Here is a 27,153-nt window from a genome sequence, read left to right as displayed (position 1 = left end):
CCAAATGTCTAAGGTTGGCACTACAAAGTCTTTTTATTGTGTTTTAATTCATAGACCTCCTGGCCCTGCGCGTGTGTTTTTAGATGAGTTTGCTGAGTTTTTATCTAATATTATTAAATTGGAGTCTGTGTTAATAGTTGGTGAGTTTAACATTCACATAGATGAGTTTCATCTATTCGTAGATCACGCTTCCTGTAACACGGCATTAGAACTATTATCTTTGACCGAGTCTTTTAACTTTACACAGCATGTCGCTGGTTCCACACACACAAAGGGCCATACATTGGACTTGGTTTTTAGTTTGGGCCTGTGTGTGGATCAAATATCTATTAACGATTTTCAAGTGAGTGATCACAGTTGTATTTTCTTTAATCTGTCTTTTTATTTGGAGTCCAATCCATGTAAGGTGTGCACTCAATGACGTATTATAAATCAAGTTGCTGTTGATAGGTTTTGTTTTTTATTTGATCCTAGTTCTTTTAATGAGTGTACTGATGCTGAGTCATTAGTTTCAGTCATTTAATAATCATTGTGTGTAAATAATGTGGCGTAAATAATGTGAGTAAATAATGTGGCACCGCTTAAACACAGTCTTATTTCCCCACAAAAACATTGTCCTTGGCTGAATGAAAGCATCTTTAGTCTCAGGAGAAATTGTCGTAAAGTGGAGTGTTTATGGAAAACCTCTAATCTTGAAGTACACAGGTTACAATTTAAGGAGCTGATCATAGCTCTCAATGTTATGATTAAACAGGCCAAATCTGATTATTTCACAAATCTTATTGTTGCAAATAAGAAAAATCCTAAAGTCCTGTTTGACACAATTAAAAATATTGTTTTGCCCCCAGCTCCTCAAGTATCAGTTTACTCATCAGCTGACTGTAACAGATTTTTGCATTTCTTTTTCAGTAAAGTGCAGGACAGTAGAGTAGAAGAGAGACAGTAAAGTTAGGGACAGTATTTCTCCTTCCTCGCACACCTATAATAAAAGTTCTCCTCTCCACTCTTGGGACCGTTTTTCTCCTGTCAGTCTACAGGACATTAAGGTTTTATTAAAAAAGATGAAACCTTCTTCTAGCCCCGTTGACATTGTCCCAGCGACTCTACTGTTAAATGCTACTGATACTGTACGTTTGCTCCCTGTCTGTATGATAAACTTGTCTCTTTCTACTGGCACGGTTCCCTCCTTTTTTAAACAAGCTGTAGTGAACCCCACTCTAAAAAAGCCAAACCTGGATCCTTCTGACCCTATAAACTACCGGCCCATATTAAAACTGCCGTTCATCTCCAAAATTTTAGAAAAAGTGGTAGCTAATCAACTTTCCACTTATCTGCATTACCATCAAATCTTGGACAAGTTTCAATCAGGTTTCCGCAAAGTGCACTCAACTGAGACAGCTCTTCTTAAAGTGTCAAGTGACATTTTGATGGCAGCAGATGCGGGCCAGTACACAGTGTTGGTTTTACTGGATCTAACCTCAGCGTTTGATACAGTTGACCATAAAATTTTGCTAAAGTGTTTGCAAAATGTTATTGGTTTATCTGGGTCTGAACTCCACTGGTTTTCTTCTTATCTTACTGATAGAACTTTTTCTGTTGTGATAAATCAGATCATGTCTGACACTGTGCCTCTATCATGTGGAGTACCACAGGGATCAGTTTTAGGTCCTTTGCTGTTTTTACTGTATATGACATCTCTTGCTCAGAAAATTCAGTGTTTTAAGCATGTGTCCTATCACCTATATGCTGATGATATTCAGTTATATTGTTCTTTCAGGGAGTCTGAGTTTCACTTGCTGTCTAGCTTGTTGGAGTGTCTGTCTTGTATTAAGGAGTGGTTGGGCAGTAACTACCTTCAACTAAATCCGAAAAAGACAGAAACTTTGATCATTGCCCCAGATAAGAAAATTCCACAGATCAAGCAACATCTTGGTTCTTTGGGCTCTTCTGTTCAGTCAAGCCTCAGGAACCTCAGTGTTGTATTTGATCAATCCATGTCTTTAGATCAACATTCAGGACAGATGATTAAAAGCTGTTTTTATCACTTGCGGAATGTTTCTAAAATGAGGAAAATGTCTAATGTAGATTTAGAGATGATTATTCATGCTTTTATCTCTTCGCGTTTGGACTATTGTAATTCACTCTTTACTTGTCTTAACAAACGTGCTTTATCGTCTTCAGATTGTTCAGAATTCAGCAGCGAGGCTTTTAACTGGAACCAGCAGAAGATCCCACATCACACAGGTTTTATACTCTCTTCACTGGTTACCAATCAAATATAGAATTGATTTTAAAATTTTGGTCCTCACTTATAGAGCCCTTCATGGGAATGCTCCTGAGTACATTTCTGACCTGTTGACCCCTTATGGCTCTTCGAGAGCATTGAGGTCATCAGGTCAAAATCTGCTTGTGGTCCCTAAAATCCATTTTAAAATTCGGGGGGATCTTTCTTTTCAGTCTGTGGCCCCAGACTGTGGAATGCGTTGCCCCTGTCTCTGCGTGTGGCTGATTCTGCTGATTCTTTTAAAAAGCAACTGAAGACACTCTTATTTAGACAAGCTTTTAGCTTACTGGGCTTTTATGGTTTCATCCCTGTTGTAGTGTGTTTTATTATTTTAGAATTGAAGTTTTATACGGTCTCTAATAATTTCTCTTTACATTTACCTTCGTGAACATAGTTGCTTTAAAGGTTACATAGCAACACTGATGTTGGGTAATATCTCTTCACATTACCGCTTTACTAATAAAACAGACAAACAACTTAACTACTTCTTAATTGAGACAAATGGATTATATATATATATATATATATATATATATATATATATATATATATATATATATATAATATGTAAGTTCTATTCCCAAAGAGGGAAATGGGAAAATTATTTTAGGCAAGTAAGAGAGAAATAAACATAGATCAAAATTTATGATTTAAATTATGATTTAATACAATTAACGACACTTGTAATCAAGTCTGTTGGCCTTGATACTGTCATTATTGACTGTAATGTTGTAACTTTATGTCCGCTAACTTTAGCATAATGATCGCGTATGTAAATCGATTAGCCTAAATAACGATTAGCCGTACAGGTCGCGTTTCTCTAAACCACATAAAACCAGATTCCTCATTGCATTTTCTCCTGTTTAGTGATATATAAAAGCGCTTTAAACACTTGATACTTAAGTGAAAAAAAGAGAAAAGTCAGTAAGTCACCGTTCCAGGGGTCGTACAGTCCACTCCATCCGGGCTCGGGATCCACATCCTGGTGCTGCATCGCATCTCCTCCGAAGTTCATCATCGCTGCCGGTGTAGAGTCGGTAGAGTCGGTGTAGGGATGAAAATACACAATTGGAGGTGGAGAACAAGCAAAATAGCGCTGTAGAAATATTGCAGTCGCAGGGCTCTCAAGTTTTGAAAACAGGCAAGCGTGACAAAAAAAAAAAAATTGGGGGAGTTGTTGTGTTTGGTAAGGATCACTGACCGCAATTTGACCAAATACAAAGTATTTGTTTAATTTTCATTTATTAATTTGTGTGTGTGTGTGTGTGTGAGAGAGAGAGAGAGATTATGACTGGTGTTGTTTATTGTAAGTGTTTGTTGCCTTTTTGGACTCCTTTATCATTTGTGATGTTGGCTCCCATTTAAAACAGTTCAGCTCAAGCCCAGCCATTTTTAGGCTCATGACTGAGGACATGTCCCGTCCAGAGACAAGCTGTTTCGTGTTGAGGTTTTGTTCAAACTAACCATCGAAAATACCCTCTCTAATGAATATGTTTTTTTTTCATTGGTTGTTGCGTTAAATCTTACCCAGATAGTGCTATTTTCTGATTGGCTATTGTGTAGCCTCTTTTTTTGATTGGCTGATAAGTGTCAGGCTCGACTAAGAACTCCAGGGGAGACGCGCTTGATTCCTGCCCAGTTCCATAGAGACAGCGGTGCGGACAGATACATTTTGGGCACTGCGGCTTATTAAATATATGATAAATAGTGAGTTTTTCTGCATGAGAAATACAATGTGTGGTGGGAGAGCGTGACAAAAGACCCAAATGCGTGACTGTCACTCTCAATGCGTGACACTTGACAGCCCTGCAGTCGGTAATCCACGTCTTGCAAGCTTCACCACCATGACACTTTTGATTTAAAAAGTGATTTAAATCCAAATCAATTTGATTTAAACACAAACAAATGCCATTACTAGGTTGACGTGTCATGTGACACCAAAAAAGCTCCAAGTGAGCAGAGGATTCGGGAAAATTCTTACTGATGGTGTCTATAATATATAAATGATGAAGGTGATATGATATATACAGTATGCTTAAGGTGAATAAATTGCATATATTATACAGTTATTTGACAAAATTAGGACATTGTCAGGGAGCACTCTGCTACGTCTCCTGTGCGCGCCCCGCCCACTAGGAGCTCCTTGTCAGCATACTAACCACACACACCTGACACTCATCTACACACTCATTTCACCGCCTATAAATACACTCATGTCACACACCCCGTCCTTTATTATCGGTATTGCTTCCGGAGTTACGCCGAGTGGAGTACTTACCCCCGGTTCCAGCCCAGTGCCGCGCTTCTCCTAAACGCGCACCTTCACCTCCTTTCACGAACTGCCTCTCGTCAGTTCCGGACATTGTGGGCCGCGCCCTCAGAGCGCACCACCGGATTATTCCTGCGTTTGCTTAAACTTTGTTTGCTGCTACTTCGGCTTTCGCCTCCGTTTCCGCATGACAGAATAAAGGAACCCCCGATAGGGACACACAAAAAATAAATATAAATATTTATTTATAAGGATTAGAAGAGGAGTTCAGTGTCGTCACGCTATGCAGCCGCAACCAAGCCCCTCTTCCGACACGGTTCGGGATCTCATCTCCGCCCTCCGGACCGCTTTCCCGTCCGCCGCTGCCCACCAGAACCCGCCCGCGCCCACCGGCAGTTCGAAGGTGCTTCCAGCCACCTTCCCGGATTCCTGCTCCAGGTCAGCCTGTATGTTGAGATGCACCCGCCGCGGTTTCCTACCGAACGTGCGAAGGTGGCGTTTATTATCTCCTTCCTCTCCGGGAGAGCGCTAGCATGGGCGCAGTCACTGTGGGAGGCTGCCAGCCCCATAACGACCACCTACGCCGCGTTGACCGCGCACTTCAGGGAGGTGTTCTGCGCCGCTTCCGGGACCCTCTCCGCGGCCGACCAGCTACTCAGGATACGTCAGGGGCGGGACTGTATCACCGAGTACAGCCTCCGTTTCCGCACCCTGGCTGCCTCCATTGGCTGGAACGAGACGGCCCTACTCAGCGTGTGTCGGCTGGGTCTAGCACCGGAGATCCAACAGGCGATGGCGGTACACGATGACTCTGTGGGGCTGGAGGAGTTCATATAGAGGTCCATTGGGCTCTCACAACGGCTGGCGGCGTGTCCTCACACCCCTCCTCAGGTCACCGGCGCTTCGAGTCTCGCCTCCTCCCCTGATCCGGAACCGATGCAGCTGGGTTCGCAGAGGTTGTCCCGTAGGGAGAGGAATGGAAGACTGACAGCTGTAAACAACAACACGCCCTGAGGTGCTCCTGGGACCCCTGCGACATCCTGGAGTGGAGCCCTCACTGTAAGGAGCACTGCCTCACACAGCTGCCGTCGAGAAACCACAGGGCCACTGTGACGTGTTTTGCTCACAAGACGTGTTTTGCTCACGGGCAGCCACTCGCCTCCCCCCTCACCGGCCCTGGGACTGCAGCATTGACCTGGTTCCCAATGCTAAGCTGCCCAAAGGTCGGTTGTATCCCCTGTCAGCTCCCGAACAACGTGCGATGGAGGAGTATATCCAGCAGGCACTCCACCAGGGGTTTATCACACACTCCTCCTCCCCGGCTGCCTCCAGCTTCTTCTTCGTGGGAAAGAAGGATGGTGGGCTTCGTCCCTGTATCGAATACTGGCAGCTGAACACTCAGGTCGTTCCTCTCCCTTACCCCCTCCTGCTGGTGCCATCTGCGCTGGAGGACCTAAGGGAGGCGAGGGTGTTCACAAAGCTCGACCTCCGCAGCGCATACAACCTGGTGCATATCAGGAAGGGAGACGAGTGGAAGACCGTCTTCATCACGCCGTCGGGCCACTACCAGTACCGGGTCATGCCGTATGGCCTCTCCATCTCTCCAGCAGTCTTCCAGGGCTTCATGAATGAGGTGTTTCGGCCATACCTCCAGACATTCATCCAGATGTCATGGTATACATTGATGACATCCTTATCTACTCAAGGAACCTGGAGGAGCACCAGAGGCACGTTCGTGTCGTCCTGGAGGTACTGCGCTCCCACCGGCTATACCTCAATAGCTCCAAATGCGAATTCCACCGCTCTAAGATCCACTTCCTGGGGTATGTCATCAGTGCGGAGGACATACAGATGGATGAGGGGAAGGTGAAAGCCGTGAGGGACTGGCCGATCCCTGAGTCCGTCAAGGAGCTCCAGCGATTCCTGGGCTTCACCAACTTCTACCGGTGGTTCATCAAGGGGTACAGCCAAGTCACCGCTCCCCTCACGTCTCTTCTCCGGGGGAAGGTGAAGACCCTGATATGGACCCCGGAGGCCCAGGAGGCCTTTTCCGAGCTCCACCGGCTCCGCCAGCTCCGCTTCTGTCAGGCTCCTGTGCTGTGCCACCCGGATCCTCGGAGGCCGTTTGTGGTCGAGGTGGATGCATCCTCGACCGGCGTCGGTGCCGCTCTCTCGCAGTGGTCAGGAACCCCTCAACAGCTACACCCCTGCGCCTTCTACACTCACAAGCTCTCCGCCGCTGAACGGAACTACGACATCGGCAACCGGGAGCTCCTGGCCATCAAACTGGCCCTAGAGGAGTGGAGACACTGGCTGCAGGGGGCCGAGCACCCGTTTACGGTGGTCACCGACCACAAGAACCTGTGGGAGGCCCGGAGGCTCAATCCCAGACAGGCTCGCTGGGCCTTCTTTTTCACCCGGTTCCTCTTCCACATCACGTACCGGGCCGGAGCACAAAACGGCAAGGCCGACGCCCTCTCCCGGATGTTTGGACCCGAGGAGCCCAGCGACACAGAACCCATCCTTCCCCCTGCACTCTGGAGCCCGCTCCAGAGGGCTGCCCTGAGGGACGTGTCTACGTCCCCACCCCCTGTCGGCGTGGGCTCATCCAGTCGGTTCACGAAGGACCAGGATCAGGACACCCGGGGGAGAAACGGACAGTCCAGCTCGTGCAGACCCGTTACTGGTGGCCCGGAATGGTCCAGGAGGTGACCCACTACGTCCGAGGCTGCCCCACCTGCGCCGTGTCGAAGGTCCCCCGCCACTTGCCAGTGGGCAAGCTGAGGCCGCTTCCGGTGCCCCAACGTCCCTGGTCTCACTTGGGGGTGGACTTCGTTACTGACCTGCCCCGGTCGGAGGGTGGCAGTGGATCGGTTCTCCAAGGCCTGCCGCCTCGTGCCAGTGAAGGGCCTGCCAACCGCCCTTGAGACCGCAGAGACTCTTTTCCATCATGTCTTCCGGAACTTCGGCCTCCTGGAGGAGATCGTGTCGGATCGTGGGTCCCAGTTCACCTCCCGGGTCTGGCGGGCCTTCTTCAAGCTCCTGGGGGTTTCAGTGAACCTCTCGTCTGGCTATCACCCACAGTCCAATGGCCAGGCGGAGCGTTAGATCCAAGAGCTAAGCTGGTTTCCTGCCGTGGGCCGAGTACGCCCAAAACTCGCTCCGTCAAGACTCTACGGGCCTCACCCCCTTCCAGTGTGTGTTGGGATTCCAGCCTCCTCTGTTCCCGGGGTCCGACGAGCCGTGCGACGTGCCCTCTGTGGACTACTGGTTCAGGGAGAGCCACAGGGTCTGGGAGTCGGCGCACACTCAGCTCCGCAGGGCTGTCCGCGAGACCCGCCGGCATGCCGACGCTCGGCGACTGGAGGCGCCATGTTATCACTCAGGGGATCTGGTGTGGCTGTCCACGAGGGACCTCAGGCTGAGGTTACCCTGCCGCAAGCTGAGCCCTCGGTTCATCGGGCCATTCAAGGTGGCCAGTCAGATCAGCGACGTGGCGTACCGGCTGGAGCTGCCACCCAGGTACCGCATTCACCCCCCCTTTCATGTGTCTCTACTCAAGCCCTGTGTTTCGCCGGTGTCTCTCCCCCCAGGTGACCCCGCGGTGCCCGCCCAGCCGGACGTCGTAGACCAGCCTGGGGTTTACGCGGTTTGTGACATCTTGGACTCCCGTCGGCGCCGGGGTCGTCTCGAATACCTGGTGGACTGGAAGGGGTACGGCCCGGAGGAGCGTGCCTGGGTGGCCCGTCAGGACGTACTGGACCCTGCGCTCCAGGGGCAGGCCTCGTCGTGGCTTTGGGGCGTTGGGTGCCGCCCCTGGGAGAGGGGGTGGTGTCAGGGAGCACTCTGCTACGTCTCCCGTGCGCGCCCCGCCCACTAGGAGCTCCTCGCCAGCATACTAACCACACACAACTGACACTCATCTACACACTCATTTCACCGCCTATAAATACACTCACGTCACACACTCTCCCCGTCCTTTATTATCGGTATTGCTTCCGGAGTTACACCGAGTGGAGTACTTACCCCCGATTCCAGCCCAGTGCCGCGCTTCTCCTAAACGCGCACCTTCACCTCCTTTCACGAACTGCCTCTCTTCAGTTCCGGACATTGTGGGCCATGCCCTCAGAGCGCACCACTGGATTATTCCTGCGTTTGCTGCAGGTATTTGTGTTGGCTCTGCCTAGTTTTTGTCTTATTAAACTTTGTTTGCTGCTACTTCGGCTTTCGCCTCCGTTTCCGCATGACAGACATCCCATGAAAGGCTTTTTTTTTAAAATAGTTTAACATTTTGGCATTTGATCTTCATTTTAACAACATTGGAAGATTCAGGTAATATAACTAAACAATTACAACAAAAAATTTTTTTAAAATGATCTGTAAAACGGGGGGCATGGTGGCTTAGTGGTTTGCACGTTTGCCTCACACCTCCAGGGTTGGGGGTTCGATTCCCACCTCCGCCTTGTGTACAGTATGTGGAGTTTGCATGTTCTCCCCGTGCCTCAGGGGTTTCCTTCTGGGTACTCCGGTCCCCCACCCCCGGTCCAAAGACATGCATGGTAGGTTGATTGGCATCTCTGGAAAAATTGTCCGTAGTGTGTGAGTGAATGAAAGTGTGTGTTTGTGCCCTGCAATGGGTTGGCACTCCTTCCAGGGTGTATCCTTCCTTGATGCCCAATGACGCCTGAGATAGGCACAGGCTCCCCGTGACCCGAGAATAGTTCAGATAAGCAGTAGAAAATGAATGAATGAATGAATGATCTGTAAAACGTCATTTAAAACAAATCCAATTTCTAGTGAGGAAAAAGTAAGGACACTCCCAACATTTATTTGTACTTAAAATGTGTAAAATGACCTACAGGTAAATCACAGCAGGTGCAAATGATTAGAACATGTTTACAAAGCATTATGAAGGAGGCTTGAATTATTTAAACTTCAGACATTTAGTTTGGTTTGCTTTTAATTGTTGAAGTGAGAGCTATCACCATGATAAGACCCAAAGAGCTCTCTGAGGCCTTCAGAAAGAAGATTGTTGATGCTTATGAGTCTCATAAGGGATATAAAAAGATCTCAATAGAACTATAAGAAATTCAGTATATTAATTCAGCCAAAAGACTTGAATTCTCATCAAGCCTACTGAGCATTATTTTTCTCCAAGTTTCCCATTTCATATAGACCAGGGTTGAAGACCACCAAAGCTCACTCTCCCCTATACATCCAACGTGTCTCTGAGGAACATCCAACAAATGTATTCTACCACAGTCTCCTATAGCCTTGAGAAATAGAAAACACACTGGAGATGAAAATGCCCATGCAGTAATGTTGATTCTGGTTTCTCATTTTTGCTCTTGCCTAGTCCTAGTTGATACTGTTTGTTTCTCGCTTTACCTGAACTGGGTTTTACTTTGCATGTTTGATTTGTCTGTATACGTTTACAGCAAAGCTTTTGTTGACCGGAAACTGCAACTATGTCTGGCACCTGAAAATTTGTTAAATTTAAACCATTTATTAAAATACATTTTTTAATATTTTAACACAATGGACATGCAAAGTATGTTATAAATAGAAGTGTGTATATTAATTCATTTTAAATCAACACTTCCCATAAACAGGAACCACTACACCAATGATTTGCTTATTTTTTAAAATTTTGTCTGCAATCTAACTTAAATAAATTCCTGTTTATTTGAATATTTTAAAGCTTTTTTTTTATCAGCCTTCACTATTTGCTGGATGTGACTATTCAAAATGACTTACTAAGAATGAATTGACTCTAAGCTGAACTGATCTCCCACCCAGCTATCAGATATGTTACGTTAGAATCAAAGTCTGCTTTTTTAGAAAAGACATGATGATGTGGTAGCATATCCTGTAATGTTTCATTCCCCCCTTATAGTGTAAGACTGTAATGGTACTCTACACAACATTCTCACAAAAGAGTAGTGATAATCTAGATGTTGCAGTATTGTAAACTGTAAATTGTGTGTGTGTGGGTGTGTGTGTGTGTGTGAGTGTGCGTGTGTTGCTAAAGACACAGGGCATTGTCCAGGTTGATCTTCCAACATCTGGAGTGGAGTGTGTTTTGTAAGGATCTAACACTTCCAAACACTCATAAACACATGCTTAGTGCCCTGTTTGTAATGACTTATGTATGTGCATTAATTATTTATATTTTGAGAGTAATTATTGTGCATTAAGTGTGCATGTGTGTGTTTCTCAAAGGAGATGTCCTTCAGTCTGTCTATATGTTCAATTCAATACCAGATATTCTAATCTCCTGGAATTTCTCTGCACACACTGTGGCTCATGGAGTTGTCCAGGCTTCTGTCTTTTCCAGCCAGGTGGATGCCTGTGCGTTCCCTGCTCATTCCGTCCACAGAGAGGTGCTACAGAAAAAATCCAGTCAAATTTCAAAAAGGTTTATTCAAAATAAATAAATAATTATAAATGTTTTATTTTCAAACAATTGTATTCAAATGTATAAAATGTAAGTGTTTTTAATTTCCATTAAGAATTGAATTGGTTGCTTTTGTTTTTTTTTAGTACAAAGTTCTTTTTCTTGTATTTCTTTTTTGCAATGATATGAGAAACTTTTTATTTTGAAATTGCACATTTCATAACTGCAAGTTTCATCTTATTATTTTTTGTTTCATCTTGTGCCAATTGGAGACATTTTTGTGGCATCTACTATTTTTAGAGGATTTGTGTCGTTTCTAAAGACATTATACAATAGCAAAAGGTCTTGTGTGATTTGGAGATGTTTTGTGCCATTTGGAGATGTTTTCAACTCTGTTTGAATAACCTTATACAAATAAGTGGTTGAATATAACTCATTTAAATTTTTAATACTTATGAACAGGTACCTGGGGCATGTCAGAAAGCAGAAATGGTTTGACATAATTCATTCATTCATTCATTTTCTACCGCTTATCCGAACTATTATCAGGTCACGGGGAGCCTGTGCCTATCTCAGGCGTCATTGGGCATCAAGGCAGGATACACCCTGGACGGAGTGCCAACCCATCGCAGGGCACACACACACACACTCTCATTCACTCACACACTACGGACAATTTTTCCAGAGATGCCAGTCAACCTACCGTGCATGTCTTTGGACCGGGGGAAACCGGAGTATCCGGAGGAAATCCCCGAGGCATGCAAACTTGACACACACAAGGCGGAGGCGGGATTCGAACCCCCAACCCTGGAGGTGTGAGATAAACGTGCTAACCTCTAAGTCACCGTGCCCCTATTATTAATAATATTTTTTATTTTTTTTTTTTTGGGAGGGGGGGGTCTTCCTGAATATTAGCATAATATTATAATATTTGCATATCCCCTCAATCTATTTGAATGCATAATACATACTAATACATACTGCTTACTTGCCCTCGTTTGTGGGGAGAAGCAGCCTTGTACTGCCTGTTTTGGTCTCCACCTTGCGGGCAATTTTCAGTATGTGAGTGAATGACTGAGCATTTTTTGACCAAGTAATGCTTTGGTGGAATAATAATAACAACACTGAATTTTATTTATTTATTTTATGATAATAATAATAATAATAATAATAATAATAATAATAATAATAATAACTATTATTATTATTATTATTATTATTATTATTATTATTTGTAATTATAAGTCTTATAATTCACGTGCCTGATTTTTCCAAATATCATCAAGTGAATAAACATAATTAAATGACATGATTTAGATCAAGCCAGTGTTGTGACATGAGTACCGTGTACATAAACAGCCTGTAAAGTCTTAATCGTTTCCCTTATTTATTTATTTATTTATTGTTTATTTTTCCAGGGCAAAATTTGCAGCATGTTTTTTTTCCCCTGAGCAAATGCATTGATGGAGATTTATTGCTCGTAAATTAACATACGAGTTCATGTAGGACCTTATCAGTGCGGATAAACCCGACAGTGACGCATGAGGAAGTCGCTACCTGTTTACAGCGGAAGACACCTGAGAGACACCAACTAGAGACGCGTCGATTTTCTACTGCGACGGAAGCAGCTTTGTGTCGTGAAATGGCTCGATTATTTCTCTTGTTTTCTGTCTGCCTTTGTAGCGCAGGAATAGTTCTTGGGCAGGAAGGATGTATGTTTACTGAGCTGAACCAAGGTCTGAACCTTAAGTCATTGGACGCGGGCGCGAACTATTCAGATCACCTGGTCGATATTTCCGACGAGCGTCAATGCCAAAATGTTTGCTGTACCAGAGAAGACTGCCACCTAGCCCTGATTGTAACTCCAGCCGACGGCTCACAGCAGTGCTTCCTTGTGAATTGTATGAAAGACGGCAAAAATGTTTGTGTTTTGGAACCAAGTGACCACTCCAAAGCTTACATCAAGTCTCAGGTCTCAGACCGCTCCAACAGCTCCACAGGTAAACACCGGGAAAAAAACATGGCACTCTGTCAGCAGTAGAGTTTCAGTATTTAAGGCATTTTAGATTCAAAGCAGAGAAAAAACGTACTACTGGATAGTCTAAAGTCTTAATATAGTCTAAATGTGCCATCAATATTTAGTTAATAAAATGATTCAGTTGAGTACTTTTTGACGATATTTGATATACTTTGATTTAATGACAGTTAAATGTGTGTGTGTGTGTGTGTGAGAGAGAGAGAGAGAGAGATATGTAAAACATTGTGTACAGATGTATTCTTTCTTTGTCTTACCCTTTAAAAATAGGTTTTCATATGAATTGATGAACATAAATTATTTTGTTGATATGCTTGCCACTCTGTCACCATTTCACATGTAGCCTTTAACAATAATATAGGGTTAAGAATCAGAATCAGGTTTATTGGCCAAGTGTGTTGACACACACAAGGCATTTGGTTCCAGCTGTTTGTGACTCTCAAAAGTACAGACATAAATAACAATATACTATACAAGATAAAGGGGTTTCTAATATATTGGTTTTTCTAATATATTGGTGTTTCTAATGTTTTGTAAGAACAGACAAATGGCAACTGTGCCAGTGTAATCCGAAATGAAATAAAAGTTTCTTCCCCCCAAAAAAAGTGCATGGCGAAGCCTTACAGGCTGCTCTACAAGGTCAGCATAACAGGTGTAACTGAGCTGAATGAAAACATGGGCTGATGACACGTGAAACAATTTAGAACAGCTTCTTTCTTTCTTTCTGGTCTTTGTTTCATTGTGGTTCTAACTTCCCACTTGTTCTGCTTGATAAACCGGTATTTTTTTAAATATGTGTTTCATTTCTGTAAGATGTGCACAGGAAATGATACTTGATGACACCTAAATAAATCTAAAACAACATGGTAGAACAGTCTGAAAACTTTTGGCCACTTTTTTAAAAGCATGCACAGTAGACGATTTTTTAAATTTTGTGTATTAACCACTAGTGCAATGGCTCAAGGAAAACAATATATTAAACCTTCCTGTCTATGTGGATTTCAGATTACTGTCGTTTTGAAAAAGTGGTCGGTCACTGCCGGGCCTCCTTCCCCCGATTCTACTACGATGTCACTGACCAATTGTGTAAAACATTTGTGTATGGGGGATGTGGAGGAAACAACAACAACTTCAAAACAAAGGAAGAATGTGAAAACGCATGTAGTGGCATCACCGGTAAGTGTGGAGAGATATGCACATGTATATATGTATGTATACAAATAAGAATTGTGTTTATATTATTCATAACTTTTGCGGTAATTTATTGTCCTAGCCAATCAAATGATTACAGATTAAAGGACACTGTTTTTTTAAAAAGATTGTGAAAAGATTAACACTTACTGGACAACAGGCTTTCAGTATGTCACTGTGAGTCCCACATGTGTGCTCTGTGTCTTGGAGTGAGGTGGAGGCTGGTTTTTTGCTTGTCCTGTGAAAAACACGTTATGAATGATGATTGATCCTTTGAAATGTCTCCTAATCACTTAAATGATAGAAATGAACATTTCAAACTTAAAAATATCAGGACCAGGTCAGACCCATTCAGAGCTGTAGTAGCCAAAAACGTAACGGTCAACTATTGTTTTTAAGTATAAAATTGTATCTGCTTATTATCTTTGTTGTTTATAGGTTTAGCTAGTTGCACATTCACTATATTCAGTGAATTTATTTAACTTATCAGGAAAGACATATAAACAGATGGCCAAACCAACAGATCACTTTTTAAGAACTTTTATTTATTTATTTATTTATTTTTATTATTATTAAGTTCTTCACTGTATAGCTTATCAAAGATTAACCATATCAAAGATGTTCATATGCTGATCATAATTTAAGTGTTATGTGAATTTTTAATGTGGTTTGGTTTCGTCAGCAAAATGTCTATCAATGTTAATTGTGAACTAGGGAATAGTTTGATCTTCACTTCCTGGTTTTGTACAATGCTGTGGTGTTCATGTCTTTCATAACTGGAAGTGAGTCACAGGCGGCTTCAGATTACACCTGATTTGTTGAGTAACTGGTTGTGTGACCTCTGTTTTGTTTCATTGCTTTTCTCAAGAAACTTGTTGCAGGACTAGTTGACTGATACATCCACAGTTCTCTGAGCTCTGGGCAAAATGGGGTTAAACCAGTAGTGACGTTGATGGTAATGACTGCAGGATATATATATATATATACAAAATGTATATTTATATACAAAATGTACTATAGGTTCAAGTTTCAAGAGTTTATTGTCCTATGTACAGGAAGCAGTCTGTTACACGTACAATGAGATTCTTACTCTGCGACCGCTCCCAGCAACCTCTGATGTAATTTAAACAGGTCAAAAACAGACACTTGCTAGAAAAAGCGTATATGGACAATGTAAACATAGAAAATGCATATGTAAAGGACTGTAGAGGCTGATTCAATAGTGGTCCATGATGTTATTTTCAGTTCTTAATATGTGAGTAATCAGGGTACGGCAGAGCCTGGAAACCTGTCAAGAGTAAAGTGAAAACACTGTCTGTAGTGGTGCCAGAATAGGCAGTGGATAAAAGACAAAGTCTCTTGTATTTATACATTGTACACAGAAACTGTGTGACATAAAAGTAGAGTATAAAATAATAAAATACAAAATATATAAAATCACTATTGTACCATCTGCCTGACTGTATGAGTGTGGAAGAGGTTCACCATAACTTAAAAATAACTTCATGTATGAATTCTTCTAAATGTTTTGTTTGAATTAAGTGTACAATCATGGTTTTTGGACACTGCCGAGGCTCAAACATGGAAGTTCAACCCCTGTGGGGAGCTCCAGGAGGTTTCTCCAGGATAAGAACCCAGGGGTTGAACAGTAGAACACTGAAGTTTTAATTTTTTATTAAAATTTTTCTTTTCTTTATTTTTGCTTTGTGTACAGGTGATGTCATTACTGATACCTCAGCATCTTCAAAATCCAGAAAGACTTTGTCTCAGGACCTCACAGGTAACATCCTTCTTATTCTAGGCTGCACTTGTAGCAATTTTAAAATTTGTTACAATTTTAAGAGAGGCAGTTTGACTTCTGATACAGAACCAAATTGCAAAGATTGTGCTGAATGTTGTGCGAGTTAAATGTTGCTCTGGCTTCTGAAATCTCACTTCTGCACCATTACATTCCTCTGTAAAACCACAGCTTGTTTCTCTGTGTGTTTATCATTCATGTACTTCTGCTTTGCTCTAGCTCTGGTCTAGTGTAGTAATGTTACATATTTATATGTTCAAGTATTTTTGCCTTATAAAAGGATTGATGAAAATAATAAAATTGTATCATATCAGGGGGCACGGTGGCTTAGTGGTTAGCACGTTTGCCTCACACCTCCAGGGTCGGGGTTCGATTCCCGCCTCCACCTTGTGTGTGTGGAGTTTGCATGTTCTCCCCGTGCCTCGGGGGTTTCCTCCGGGTACTCCGGTTTCCTCCCTCAGTCCAAAGACATGCATGGTAGGTTGATTGGCATCTCTGGAAAATTGTCCCTAGTGTGTGATTGTGTGTGCGAATGAATGTGTGTGTGTGTGCCCTGCGATGGGTTGGCACTCCGTCCAGGGTGTATCCTGCCTTGATGCCCGATGACGCCTGAGATAGGCACAGGCTCCCCGTGACCCGAGGTAGTTCGGATAAGCGGTAGAAGATGAATGAATGAATGTATCATATCAGAATAAATGCATATGTAATGAAATGAACCATAATATCTTAATCTGCATCCACAGCTAAATCTTCTGAATCTTCCCTGCCTGAGATGACATCAGAAGAGTATGCAGGTGTGTGTACTTTTTTAACACACATTGTTTTTTTTTTGGTGTAATTCTTGTAGTTTTTCTTTTTCTTTGCGACCATAAAAACCTGAGTACTAACCCATAGCAGACTATTTAATTTGGCCAAATGGCATTAAAGAATCATATCAAACTCACTGATTACTAGCTTTTAAAATTCACTTCTTTTTAACTTGAGCTTTAACCCCTAGACTGATTTGGTGATGTGACAGTTGGTAACACCATCATCTCATTGTCTTCTTTTCAGAGAAGTGCCAGGCTGAACCACAGGTAGGACTATGCAGGGCCTCTATTCCACGCTACTACTACACAAGTGGCACGTGTAAACGCTTCAGATTCGGTGGATGTGGTGGCAATAGTAACAACTACAACACTGAGGAGGAGTGCATGAAAACCTGCACAGGTACCTATATGTTGGACACACACACACATATATAAAGACACACATACATACACTCACACACACACAAACACACACACACACACACATTATATATACACATACTTGCACACCTCTCTCTTTTTTCCCCACCACTTTCATTCTCGTGACTTTCTTGTTTTGAAAAGGTCATTGTGGTCACAGACACGTGAAGAGCAATCGCAGACGGATTGCACGCTTTATGATTCTGAGGCTTGTGAGTGGAGAATCTAGGGCTTTGTAAGGATTGGGTTAATAATCTTGTCACCTCTCTTTGTAGTGAAAATCGTGGATTCGGAGAAAACCCCTTTTGACAATGCGGAATACAAAGGTAAGTTGCAATTTTTATCAAACGACTAATTTCGGTTGTGTGAGGAGGAAGATGAATGGCATCCATTGCCCCTGTAAACACTTTGTGTGCTACACAGCGGCCTGCGTTGTGTCATCTGACCCTGGGCCATGCCGTGCTGCTTTCTGGATGTACTACTTTGAGCCAAAAACTCAGACCTGCCAGCAATTCATCTACGGAGGCTGCAAAGGCAACAAGAACCGTTACAGCACCCTGGAGGAATGCATGTCCAATTGTGCTGGGAAAGACGGTAGAAGGAGATTTTATATACAAATAATAAATTCTATAAATGATTTAATAGTTTTTAAATAAACTGCTGTTCTTGGTTCCACAGAAGTAAATAAATAAAATAAAAAGCAATCTACTAATTAAGCCATTTGTTAACAGCAAATGCATAATGTGGATTTTTGTTTTTATCCTTACATGTAAGGGAAGGTTTAACCCTACTTAACCCTGCATTTATACCTGCTAGCCTCTCAATACATGTGCAAATCCAAGATGGTGACCACATTTACAGACCTCAGTATTCATCACTGTTGTTCCGGTCTTCTTCCAGAAGCAGAATATTTTCACACATATTGAAGTTTATTCAAAAAGCACTGTTGGTCCTCTGGATGGCAATTCAGAGTTGAAATCAGCTCTCAAAGCCTTGGTGCAAACACACTCTGTGTGAAAATGCTCTATGGGTTAGAGACTGCAGCAGTGAGGAAAAGATACGAGGCAGAGATGGAGCTATCAGAGATGAGGATGTTGAAGTTCTCTTTAGGAGTGACGAGGATGGAAAGGATTAGGAACGAGCACATCAGAGGGACAGCTCAGGTTGGCTGTTTTGGGGACAAGGTAAGAGAGGATAGATTGAGGTGGTTTGGACATGTACAGAGGAGCGAGATGGTTATATTGGTAAATGGATGTTGGAGATTGAGCTGCCAGGTAAGAGGTCAAGACGAAGGCCAATGAGGAGATATATGGGTGTGTTAAATGAGGTGTGAGAGTAGAGGATGCCGAGGACAGAGTTAGGTGGAAACAGATCATTCGCTGTGTAGATCTGGCAGATCTGTACATTGGAAATGTGGAAGGTGTTTTCAAGCCTGGGAGAGGTCCAGAGAACCTACTCCTGAAAACGATGTCCTGGGCTTGATTCCATCGAATCGCGGAGCCGTCTGCATCAGAAAGAATATTGATTAAAATATTGGAACTAACCCCCTCATGCTTTCTAGTATGATGGGTTCATGTTGTTACATTACATTACTTATATACTATATTAGTATATAATGTATACTTACATTATAATATGGTCAGCATTGGAGATGGAATGACTTATTAAACCAGACTTTGATAGGACTGGAGTACTGTAATTAGCTCACATTTGGTGTGTTGGTGTTGAGAGGCACATCTTGTGTTGGTACCAAAGGGAAAATACCAATAATAATAAACAGACAGCAAACATCAATCCACAGATTTAAAGGACATTTTATATGTTAAAGCAAACCTAGATAAACCTAAACCTGTTTGCTTTTGTTTTGTCATATACTGTAATCATACAGTAAGTATGTATGTTGCTGTAGGAGGATTTGAGGAGCATGGACACCACAGAGCTCGCTGGACGCCAGGTATGAACATGCAGGCCTTTCTGCATTTTATTTACACACACACACTTTTTATGTTCTTATATATGTAATATGCTCTTAATCAGTTTCCCTCATACTTTTTTTGGAATTTTCTTCTCAGCCTTTTTCTTAGTGGCTACTCTGGCCATCATGTCAGTCGTGCTGCTTGTCGGTTTGTTCCTGATCTCAGTGCGGCGTGTGAAGCATCAGCGCCTCCTCTTACTGGATGACAAGCAAGAGCTATTACCAGAGGAGCAACTTCCTGAGGAGGAGGAACGTAAATCCTAAACCACTTAAAATAATCACTAAATCCTTTTCTTTTTCTTCTTGCCCTGCCTGCTACTGAGCACCACTATATATCTACACTCCAAAGCTGTCACACAATCTGTCACACATACCTTGGGTTTGGGAAAGCTTTGAGAAGCTAGGGCATTAATACAATAGCAGAATATTGAACTCAGTGATTATTAGTATGTGGTAAAAATGTTCTGTATAAGTTAAACCACACAACACACCAGCTTTAACATGATTATGTAATATCTGTCAGATGTAATATCTAATTCTGAAGGTAGTTTGTTAAAACACTGAATGTTTGTAAGGAACTTGCAGTGTTTTTAGCAATGGGGAAAATGTTTAACTTTCTTTTCTCTTTTGTGTTTTGTGCTGTGAAATAAAGCTGTCAGCAATAGAGCAAACGAACCGAATTTCATTTGCTCATTTAAAAACAATCCACAGCATACACTGGAAAATGGGCAGATTTTTAGAAGGTTATTTAATACATTCCTGAAATATAAAGGGATTTTCTGTTCTTTCATTTCATTTGACCTGTCAATATGGCAATACCTTTTGGGTTTTACAGAATTTCACACGTAATCTTTCAAAATAATTTCTTTTTTACACTAAACTACTTGCTTTTAAAATAAATAGTGAAACTCGAATTTAAACAGAAATTATAAGATAAATAATTTTAGAAAGATCATTTGGACATAGAAGCTTGATTATTATAGGACCAGTCTTTTAGTTCATGGTACACTCCATTATTTGATATTTTGAAAGTTAAAATGGCTACTACGTTAAAAATTACTCAATACAAAAATCTTTATGTCCAACAATATGGCCATCTGTTGGTGGAGAACACCATCATGTATCGCAAAGATTTAAGGTCTAAAATACATTTACAAGGAACATTTTTAAATACCAATGTGAAATAAATTGTGAATTCTTAACACATCTATATGTTTGTCACACAAAGTTGAGACGAGAGATGAATAGGTACAATATATGAACTACTTTACTTACAGATTTTTTTTAAATATAGATTTGGATTTTTTGGCTGAATAAAACACTACTGATGATGTAACAGGATCTTTATCTCTGTTTGATGAGTAATATTTTATCATGTCTTTAACCTGAAATCACTGTAAACTGATCTAACCTGATCTAATAAACAGGTTTAATACCTTTGATAAGTGTGGGTTATTTACAGTATGAGTATTCTCTTCCTTCCAGTTAGTCCACTCTTAATGACACAGGCATGTAGGCGTTACTGTACATTGCATGTCTAAATGTTTAGATGTGTGATTAAAAAAAAGTGTATTAGGCAGAGTAATCAGTGCTATATTCATTATTTAATTCTCTGGAGATGTACTGGAAGGAATTAATGATATTCTTCCAAAAGATTATCCCCTGGTTTGTGTTCATTGATAGTGATCTAGAGCGCTGTATAACATCTGTGTTCAGTTGGTTTGGGACCTGGCAACTGGGTAGATTGTTACCGGCTATTAAATGATTTACATCATTTTCATCCCCTTATGCCCAACAGTCTCTGTTATTTTTCTTTACTTTGTCAACCATCTATATATTTAGTAGTTAAAATGTGAATAATTTTATATACTGGGAATTTGGGTTTAAAATAAATTAGCATCTGCCAAAATTTGTGGATGGAAACGGTATGTCTGACAAAAAAAGCATACAAAATAAATTTACTTGCACGAATCTCAGTCTCCAGTCCATCTAAGGGCAGCTGAAATCTGTTAAAGCTCTTAAGAGGATACAGTAGAGGTTGGAAGCAGCTTTGAAACTAATAAATGTCTTATTGATATGAATCAGCTATACTTGTCTTCTTCATGATGTCCTAAACTTTTGCTGTCAACTGTATACGGTCCCCTCTGGAGCCATTGGAACATCAATGCTTCTTCTATAGTTTTTGATGAGAATTTCAGCTTTCATTCCTTGATATTTTTGAACAGCTTTGATCATGGTGTCATACAGGTGTGGTGCACATTGAACACACCCATCTTCCAGGGTCAAAATAACTAGAGCGTGTGACTGACTGATGTTTCTTGTTGCACAGGTTTCACATTTAAGACTGACTACTAAACACTGAATGTCTTTTGGTTTGAGCTCTGGGTTCCACTGTTTGTTGTTTAAAGAAAAAAAAAAACATGACAATCAGAAAACTATGTGAGAAAAAAACGAGCTGTTCTGAAGCTGAGAAAAGAGGGCAAATCAATCAGATTCATTGCACAAGCATTGGGCATAGATAATACAACAGTTTGGAATGTCCTGAACACTGGTGTATTAACAAACAGATCCTGAACAGATTAGAAAAAGAAAACAGAAACATTCAACAAACAACAGTCAGTAACGACATCAACAACCTTTTCAGGGCAGGAGTGAAAGCATCACAATTCACTTGAAAGCTGGATTAATATGGGTAACCTGGCAGAACTCCAATGGGCACAAAGAGAACATGCACACAAAATCTGCACAGACTGGAAACGTCCATCCTTCCCATTCATGCTGCCCTTTTGTAGTTATTTACTGGTTATATAATGGTAAACTTGGTTATATAATGGTAAACTTAATAGATAGGTGTGTTAATACAAATGTGTGCTAAGCACATTTCCCAGAACTACTGTTAAGAGCTTAATTGACACCTGAAAAACTTCTGCACCACAAGGAGGCACTGCTGACTCAGCACTCCTCCAGCCTGCAGCTCATAAAACAGTAACGATTCTGCCCATGGTCTGTATTGTCTTCTCTTATGTTGGGAATTGACACCAACAGTTCCCTTGGGATGATGAGTCCCTTCCTGCTAAGACATTTAACACAGTTAGTCTTTTCTTTTAAGCAGGTACAGTCATGACTGCAGACAAGACCCAAGAATTACGTGAATAAATCATGTGTCTCTATGAATAGACTTCTTTAGAACATTGAAAACAGGTTACAAAGCTCAAGATTTGTATCTATTAAAAACAAAAATGTGTGTGTGTGTGTGTGTGTGTGCATGTGCGCTTGGAAATTGACATGGTGAACTGCACAGTGTGCTGGGTTTGTGCCATTATCTCTGCAAGCTGAGGCAGCTGAAATTAGGTCATAAAGACCGAGCCATTAGCTCATTTCCTAGCCATTTCCAACCAACCAAGTTCAATGCAATGCACTTCACTTTTCAGACACTTACCAAAATGTATTTTAACATTACAGCCTGGTTACAGATAGAGAAGTGTGGAGGTTAGCAGAATGGAATATGTGGAGGAAATCTGAAATGTCTTCAGAAGAAAATCCTCCTGAATCTGTAGCTAATGTTTTCAGTAAAAAAAGTGACAGAAGATTATCCAAGAGCTCACTGTTTGTGATTCAAGCAAAGTGTGAGAAACCAGTTGTTCACAGAGAAGTCACAGGTTTCCACAGTGCTGACTGCTAGAAGATTGCACATGTATATGTATGTGCGTAAACTATGTTAACCCTCACCGTGGTAACCCTAACATGTTGTAATAGGCCATGGTCATCCGGTATTCATCCTACATTAGTGTAATTGTGGATTCTTAGCATTAGCTCCTTTACCAGCTGCTACTTTAACTCCAAAGATACTTGGCATTCCACATACATGAGTGTGCCATGCCCTCCTGCCCTCAAACACACACACACACACCCACCCACACACACACACACACACACACACGTATGCATACATGTAAGAGTCTGAAACTTCATGCATATATGGAATAGTTCATGTAAACATTTTGTACAGCAAAATGTGTGCAGAAAATTAACCAGAGGTGGAAAATAACAGAGTACATTTACTTTCATGTTTACATTTATAAAGGATTTGTAATATAAATTTTACTCATTAATTTTCAGCACAGATTTTTCTATAGCACCTGTAATACTTTAAGAACCATTAAGCTGACTTCTTATGAATGCACTGTAACGCTCTTGATTAACATTTATGGCTGTTACACGGTACATATGTGACACTGTATCTTACAAAAGTGAAGGAAAATTGTAAAATTTGTATTTAGCTAGTCAGTTTGTAAGGTGAGCCTTAGTTATTAGCATTATTAGCATTTCAGATATCCTGCCAGCTAACTGTTGAGAGAATAGGCATTTGAAGTAGCTAACACTTTTAGATAGATTTTGCTTGATAGCTATTTTGAGCTAGCTTTAGTTGATGTTTGTTCTAATCCATTTGTAAAAAAGTAATTTATTTACTATCAGTAACCCAAATTAAGCTGCAGGCTGTGTGGTATCTTTGTCTAAAGTCTTTCTTTACTGTCTGATTTATAAACCAGAATATTTATTTAGATGAGTATTAGCACTTTTGATAATGTGGGAAGGAATTTGCCACCTCTTGACTCATCCCACTTGCATGTGTATCTTTTGGTCCACAGTAGACATCACATTTCCTTTTACAGATAATAGATGTATTACTGTGTTGTGAGTGTTTGTTTTCCCCAGACGCTGTTTCCCTCTGTGAAAGTCCCTCTGTCAGCCGTCTCAGCACCGTCAGCACATCTTTAGCATGTGGAGAACAGATAGATCCCTGAGCCCAGCTGAACCAGAGCAGAAGTCAGTAGATTAAAGGACAGAAAAAGAGAATGACAGAGAGGATGAGGAAAGGGCATAGAAAAAAAATATAGAAGATAGGCTGTGACGAATTAGAGGTAGAAAGAAGGGGAAGGCTGGAAGCCACACAGGGGTTGAATTACAGAATGAGACATGCTCCGCCCATGATAAGCATGATGTCATGGCTTTGTCTCTCACAGCGTGGATGAAGTCGCGGGGCTGAGATGGTGGGCGGCAGGGATCTTGGCGGAAAGGGGACTGTAATTTGAGTGACCCCGTCTAAAATTGAAAGCAGTTGTGAATCCTCTGGAGGGCAAGGCATTAGCAATCCAGACTCCGCTAGCGGTTCCCACGACACTGACCGACCTCTTTCCTGACTCCTTGTCCTTCTTTTTATTCTGTTCTTCCATCAAATCTCTGTGCCTATAAATGGGAAGTCTGGTGGCATTTTGAAAAGACAGACTGCACTGAAAAAGGCAAGAAAGTAAGGCAGCAACTACGGGTCACTGTGTACATCCTTATTAAAAGCCATTTCAAATGCTAGAAAGTGGAAAAATAGTTCAGATAGCAGGAGAATGTTAAGCGGCTAGACTACATCCTCCATTTTCCATTTTATGTATTCCTACAGCTGAATCTCATTCTCTCCATCAGTATTATATAAACAAACTGCTTTTTCTTAATCTCAAAGACAAATACCTTTTCAAGGGTCAAGACTGATATTGTAAGTTTATATTCCTAGTGAGGGAAGTTTCACGTTTCAAGTATCTTGAAATGTGCGTAAAAAGTTGTTTTTAACATCTACATAAAATGAAATTCTTGTGCTACTGATGTACACTCCTACACATAGTGCAAAAATATAAACATATAATTGATATCCGTACACAATGTATGCATTCATAAAGTGGCATAATGAGAGATATTGCGCAGTCACTAATAAGAATGATTAACACAATTAAAAAGTGAAAAGGCAGTGTAAACATGTTCCCATAACAGATGGTGAAGCAGCCAGTTTAAATCTGATTAAAAATATGTAATGGATCATGACTTCTGAAGACCCTCTGAAATGGCAGGTGAGGTTTGGACCTACATCAGATTATCAGACATGTGACAAATTTACTTCTTCCAGATGATATTGTTAGTCCTGTAACTTGATTGGAGTATTTTGGGTTAGAAAATGGATGAATACACACACATACACACACACACACACACACGTGCAACATAACTTGTAAACTCTGTCAAACTCTTTTTTGTCAATAATCATTCAAATAAAATAAAATTAACTATAAAATAAACTATATGCTAAATGTTTTCAGACCACAGGCGTATGCTCTATAGTTGCGAAGCCAGGGTGTGAGCCAGGTGAACTGTGGGTGGTAACCTTTAGGTAAGCCAAGCATGTGTGTGGCAAACTTTATGAGTAATCATTTGTATTTATGACACAGAAAGGATTCTGAGCTATTGCCATATTTAAACGAGCTAATCTTTGTTGATTGGAGTGGCCACGGATTGATGCAAAATATGAGGTTTTTTCAGGTCATCGGCCCATTTCTTTCCTTTTTTTTATTCTCATACCCTCATTCCACTCCCTCTCTCCTTAGCCTCCCTACTCACCCGTAAAATATAATGCCCTATTGTGTTTTTGCAAGATAGAATCAGAAGGAAAGAATGTTTGGTGCTGATTCAAAAATGTAAATAGCATTTGGAATTGGTCGGAAAAAAAAGAAGTTGTACGTCAACTGAGCAAAAAAGAATGGAGCCATGTTTTCTCATTTTTCATCCCTAAGTGTACAGAATTGATTTGTTACATAACAGCAATCTGAGATCAGATAAGCACCATTATCAACTATTCTGCATTCAGGATATCGTGACATGAGGTTTTTGCGGCTTTGGGGTAAAAGGTGCTCTGTAATTTACCAGCACTGATTATAAGTTCTGGCTAACATTCCCTACACATACCTGTGTCTAGGTGGCCATGCCTTTTTTTTTTCTTTTTGCTTACTGCTGTCATCGCTTTAGGGTGAAGTACTGCAGTGTGAAATACTAACGCACAGTGCCAGAAACAAAACACTCATCAAAACAATCAGGACAGTTCTTATTTAATTTGGAAGCCTTGTGCAACATAGAAAACATACCACATGGCCACGAATAGTCCCAGATGGAATGCTTTTGGTTGGGGTTTAATTATTTCAACACTTATTACCATGTTTGGTGATGGTGGTTCAACTGGGCCATATCAGTTGATCAAGATATGCTATTGGTTACAATCCAATAATTAACTTCCACTATTATCTTGTCTGATATCACAATGAACCCTTACATATATGGTTAATTAACACAGTTACCCTGAATGTACTTAAAAGCAAGCAACTTTAACACTGGCTACAAATGCATAATGTGCACCACAGAAAAGGTTACCCTAACAAATACTTTTCTGGGTCAGTTTAAAGATTAGATATATTAACTAGAATGAGAAGACTTGGCACTTTCTCACTTAGTCATTATGCCTTCCAGGAAGTGGGGTGATAAAGTCTCAGGGAATGTCAGAATTTTTACACAGTCTTGGACCCCTGCTGTGCTTGATTAGTGGCTACAGAATTAACCATATGCTGTAATTGAAAGTGTGTGTGTTTATGTGTGTATGTGAGTATGAAAGAGAGATGGGGGGAAGAGAGAGAGAGAGGGGGAGAGAGAGAGAGAGAGAGAGAGAGAGAGAGAGAGAGAGAGAGAATGCGAACAAGAGGATGAGGCTCGAAGGAATATGTTATCAATTATGATGTTTGACCTTTTTTTGCAATACAAAGTTGAAGCCAGGAAAAGCGAAATAAAAGAGAAAGCAAGAATGTGCACGCTACAAGTTTGAGAACAATGGTCTAGGAGATAAGTAAGAAATAGGATCCTTATGCCTACTACACTCAACGAACAACAAACGATGAAAAACATTTGTTCTGTAAACTCCATCTAATATGTTCTAGGGCCTTTAGAGACATACAGTATCATGACTCCTCTCCTACTCCAGCACTTGTTTAAGGATGCGATAACACATGGAGTTTCTCATAAAAGATTTTTTCACTAATCAGTAATCGATAAACATACTGCATCTTTAAACTGGGACTTCTGTTGTGTCTTATGATAAATATGGATATAGCTG

The 27,153-nt window shown here is 41.4% G+C and overlaps 1 protein-coding gene across 1 annotated transcript; it reads left to right on the top strand.

Annotated features, from left to right (window-relative positions):
• Positions 1 to 12,500: 12,500 nt before the first annotated feature.
• Positions 12,501 to 20,623, top strand: spint2 (serine peptidase inhibitor, Kunitz type, 2). Its single transcript, XM_060887788.1, has 9 exons — positions 12,501 to 12,950; positions 13,991 to 14,161; positions 15,891 to 15,956; positions 16,718 to 16,768; positions 17,028 to 17,183; positions 17,479 to 17,529; positions 17,627 to 17,797; positions 19,113 to 19,157; positions 19,276 to 20,623. The coding sequence occupies exons 1-9, from the start codon at positions 12,593 to 12,595 to the stop codon at positions 19,440 to 19,442; spliced, it is 1,236 nt and encodes a 411-aa protein (XP_060743771.1). The 5' UTR covers positions 12,501 to 12,592; the 3' UTR covers positions 19,443 to 20,623.
• Positions 20,624 to 27,153: the final 6,530 nt, after the last annotated feature.

This window comes from Tachysurus vachellii, chromosome 15 (assembly GCF_030014155.1).
Source record: "Tachysurus vachellii isolate PV-2020 chromosome 15, HZAU_Pvac_v1, whole genome shotgun sequence".
Taxonomy (NCBI): domain Eukaryota; kingdom Metazoa; phylum Chordata; class Actinopteri; order Siluriformes; family Bagridae; genus Tachysurus; species Tachysurus vachellii.
Note: the sequence above shows the minus strand (reverse complement) of the source record. Positions and strands in the feature narration are given on the sequence as shown.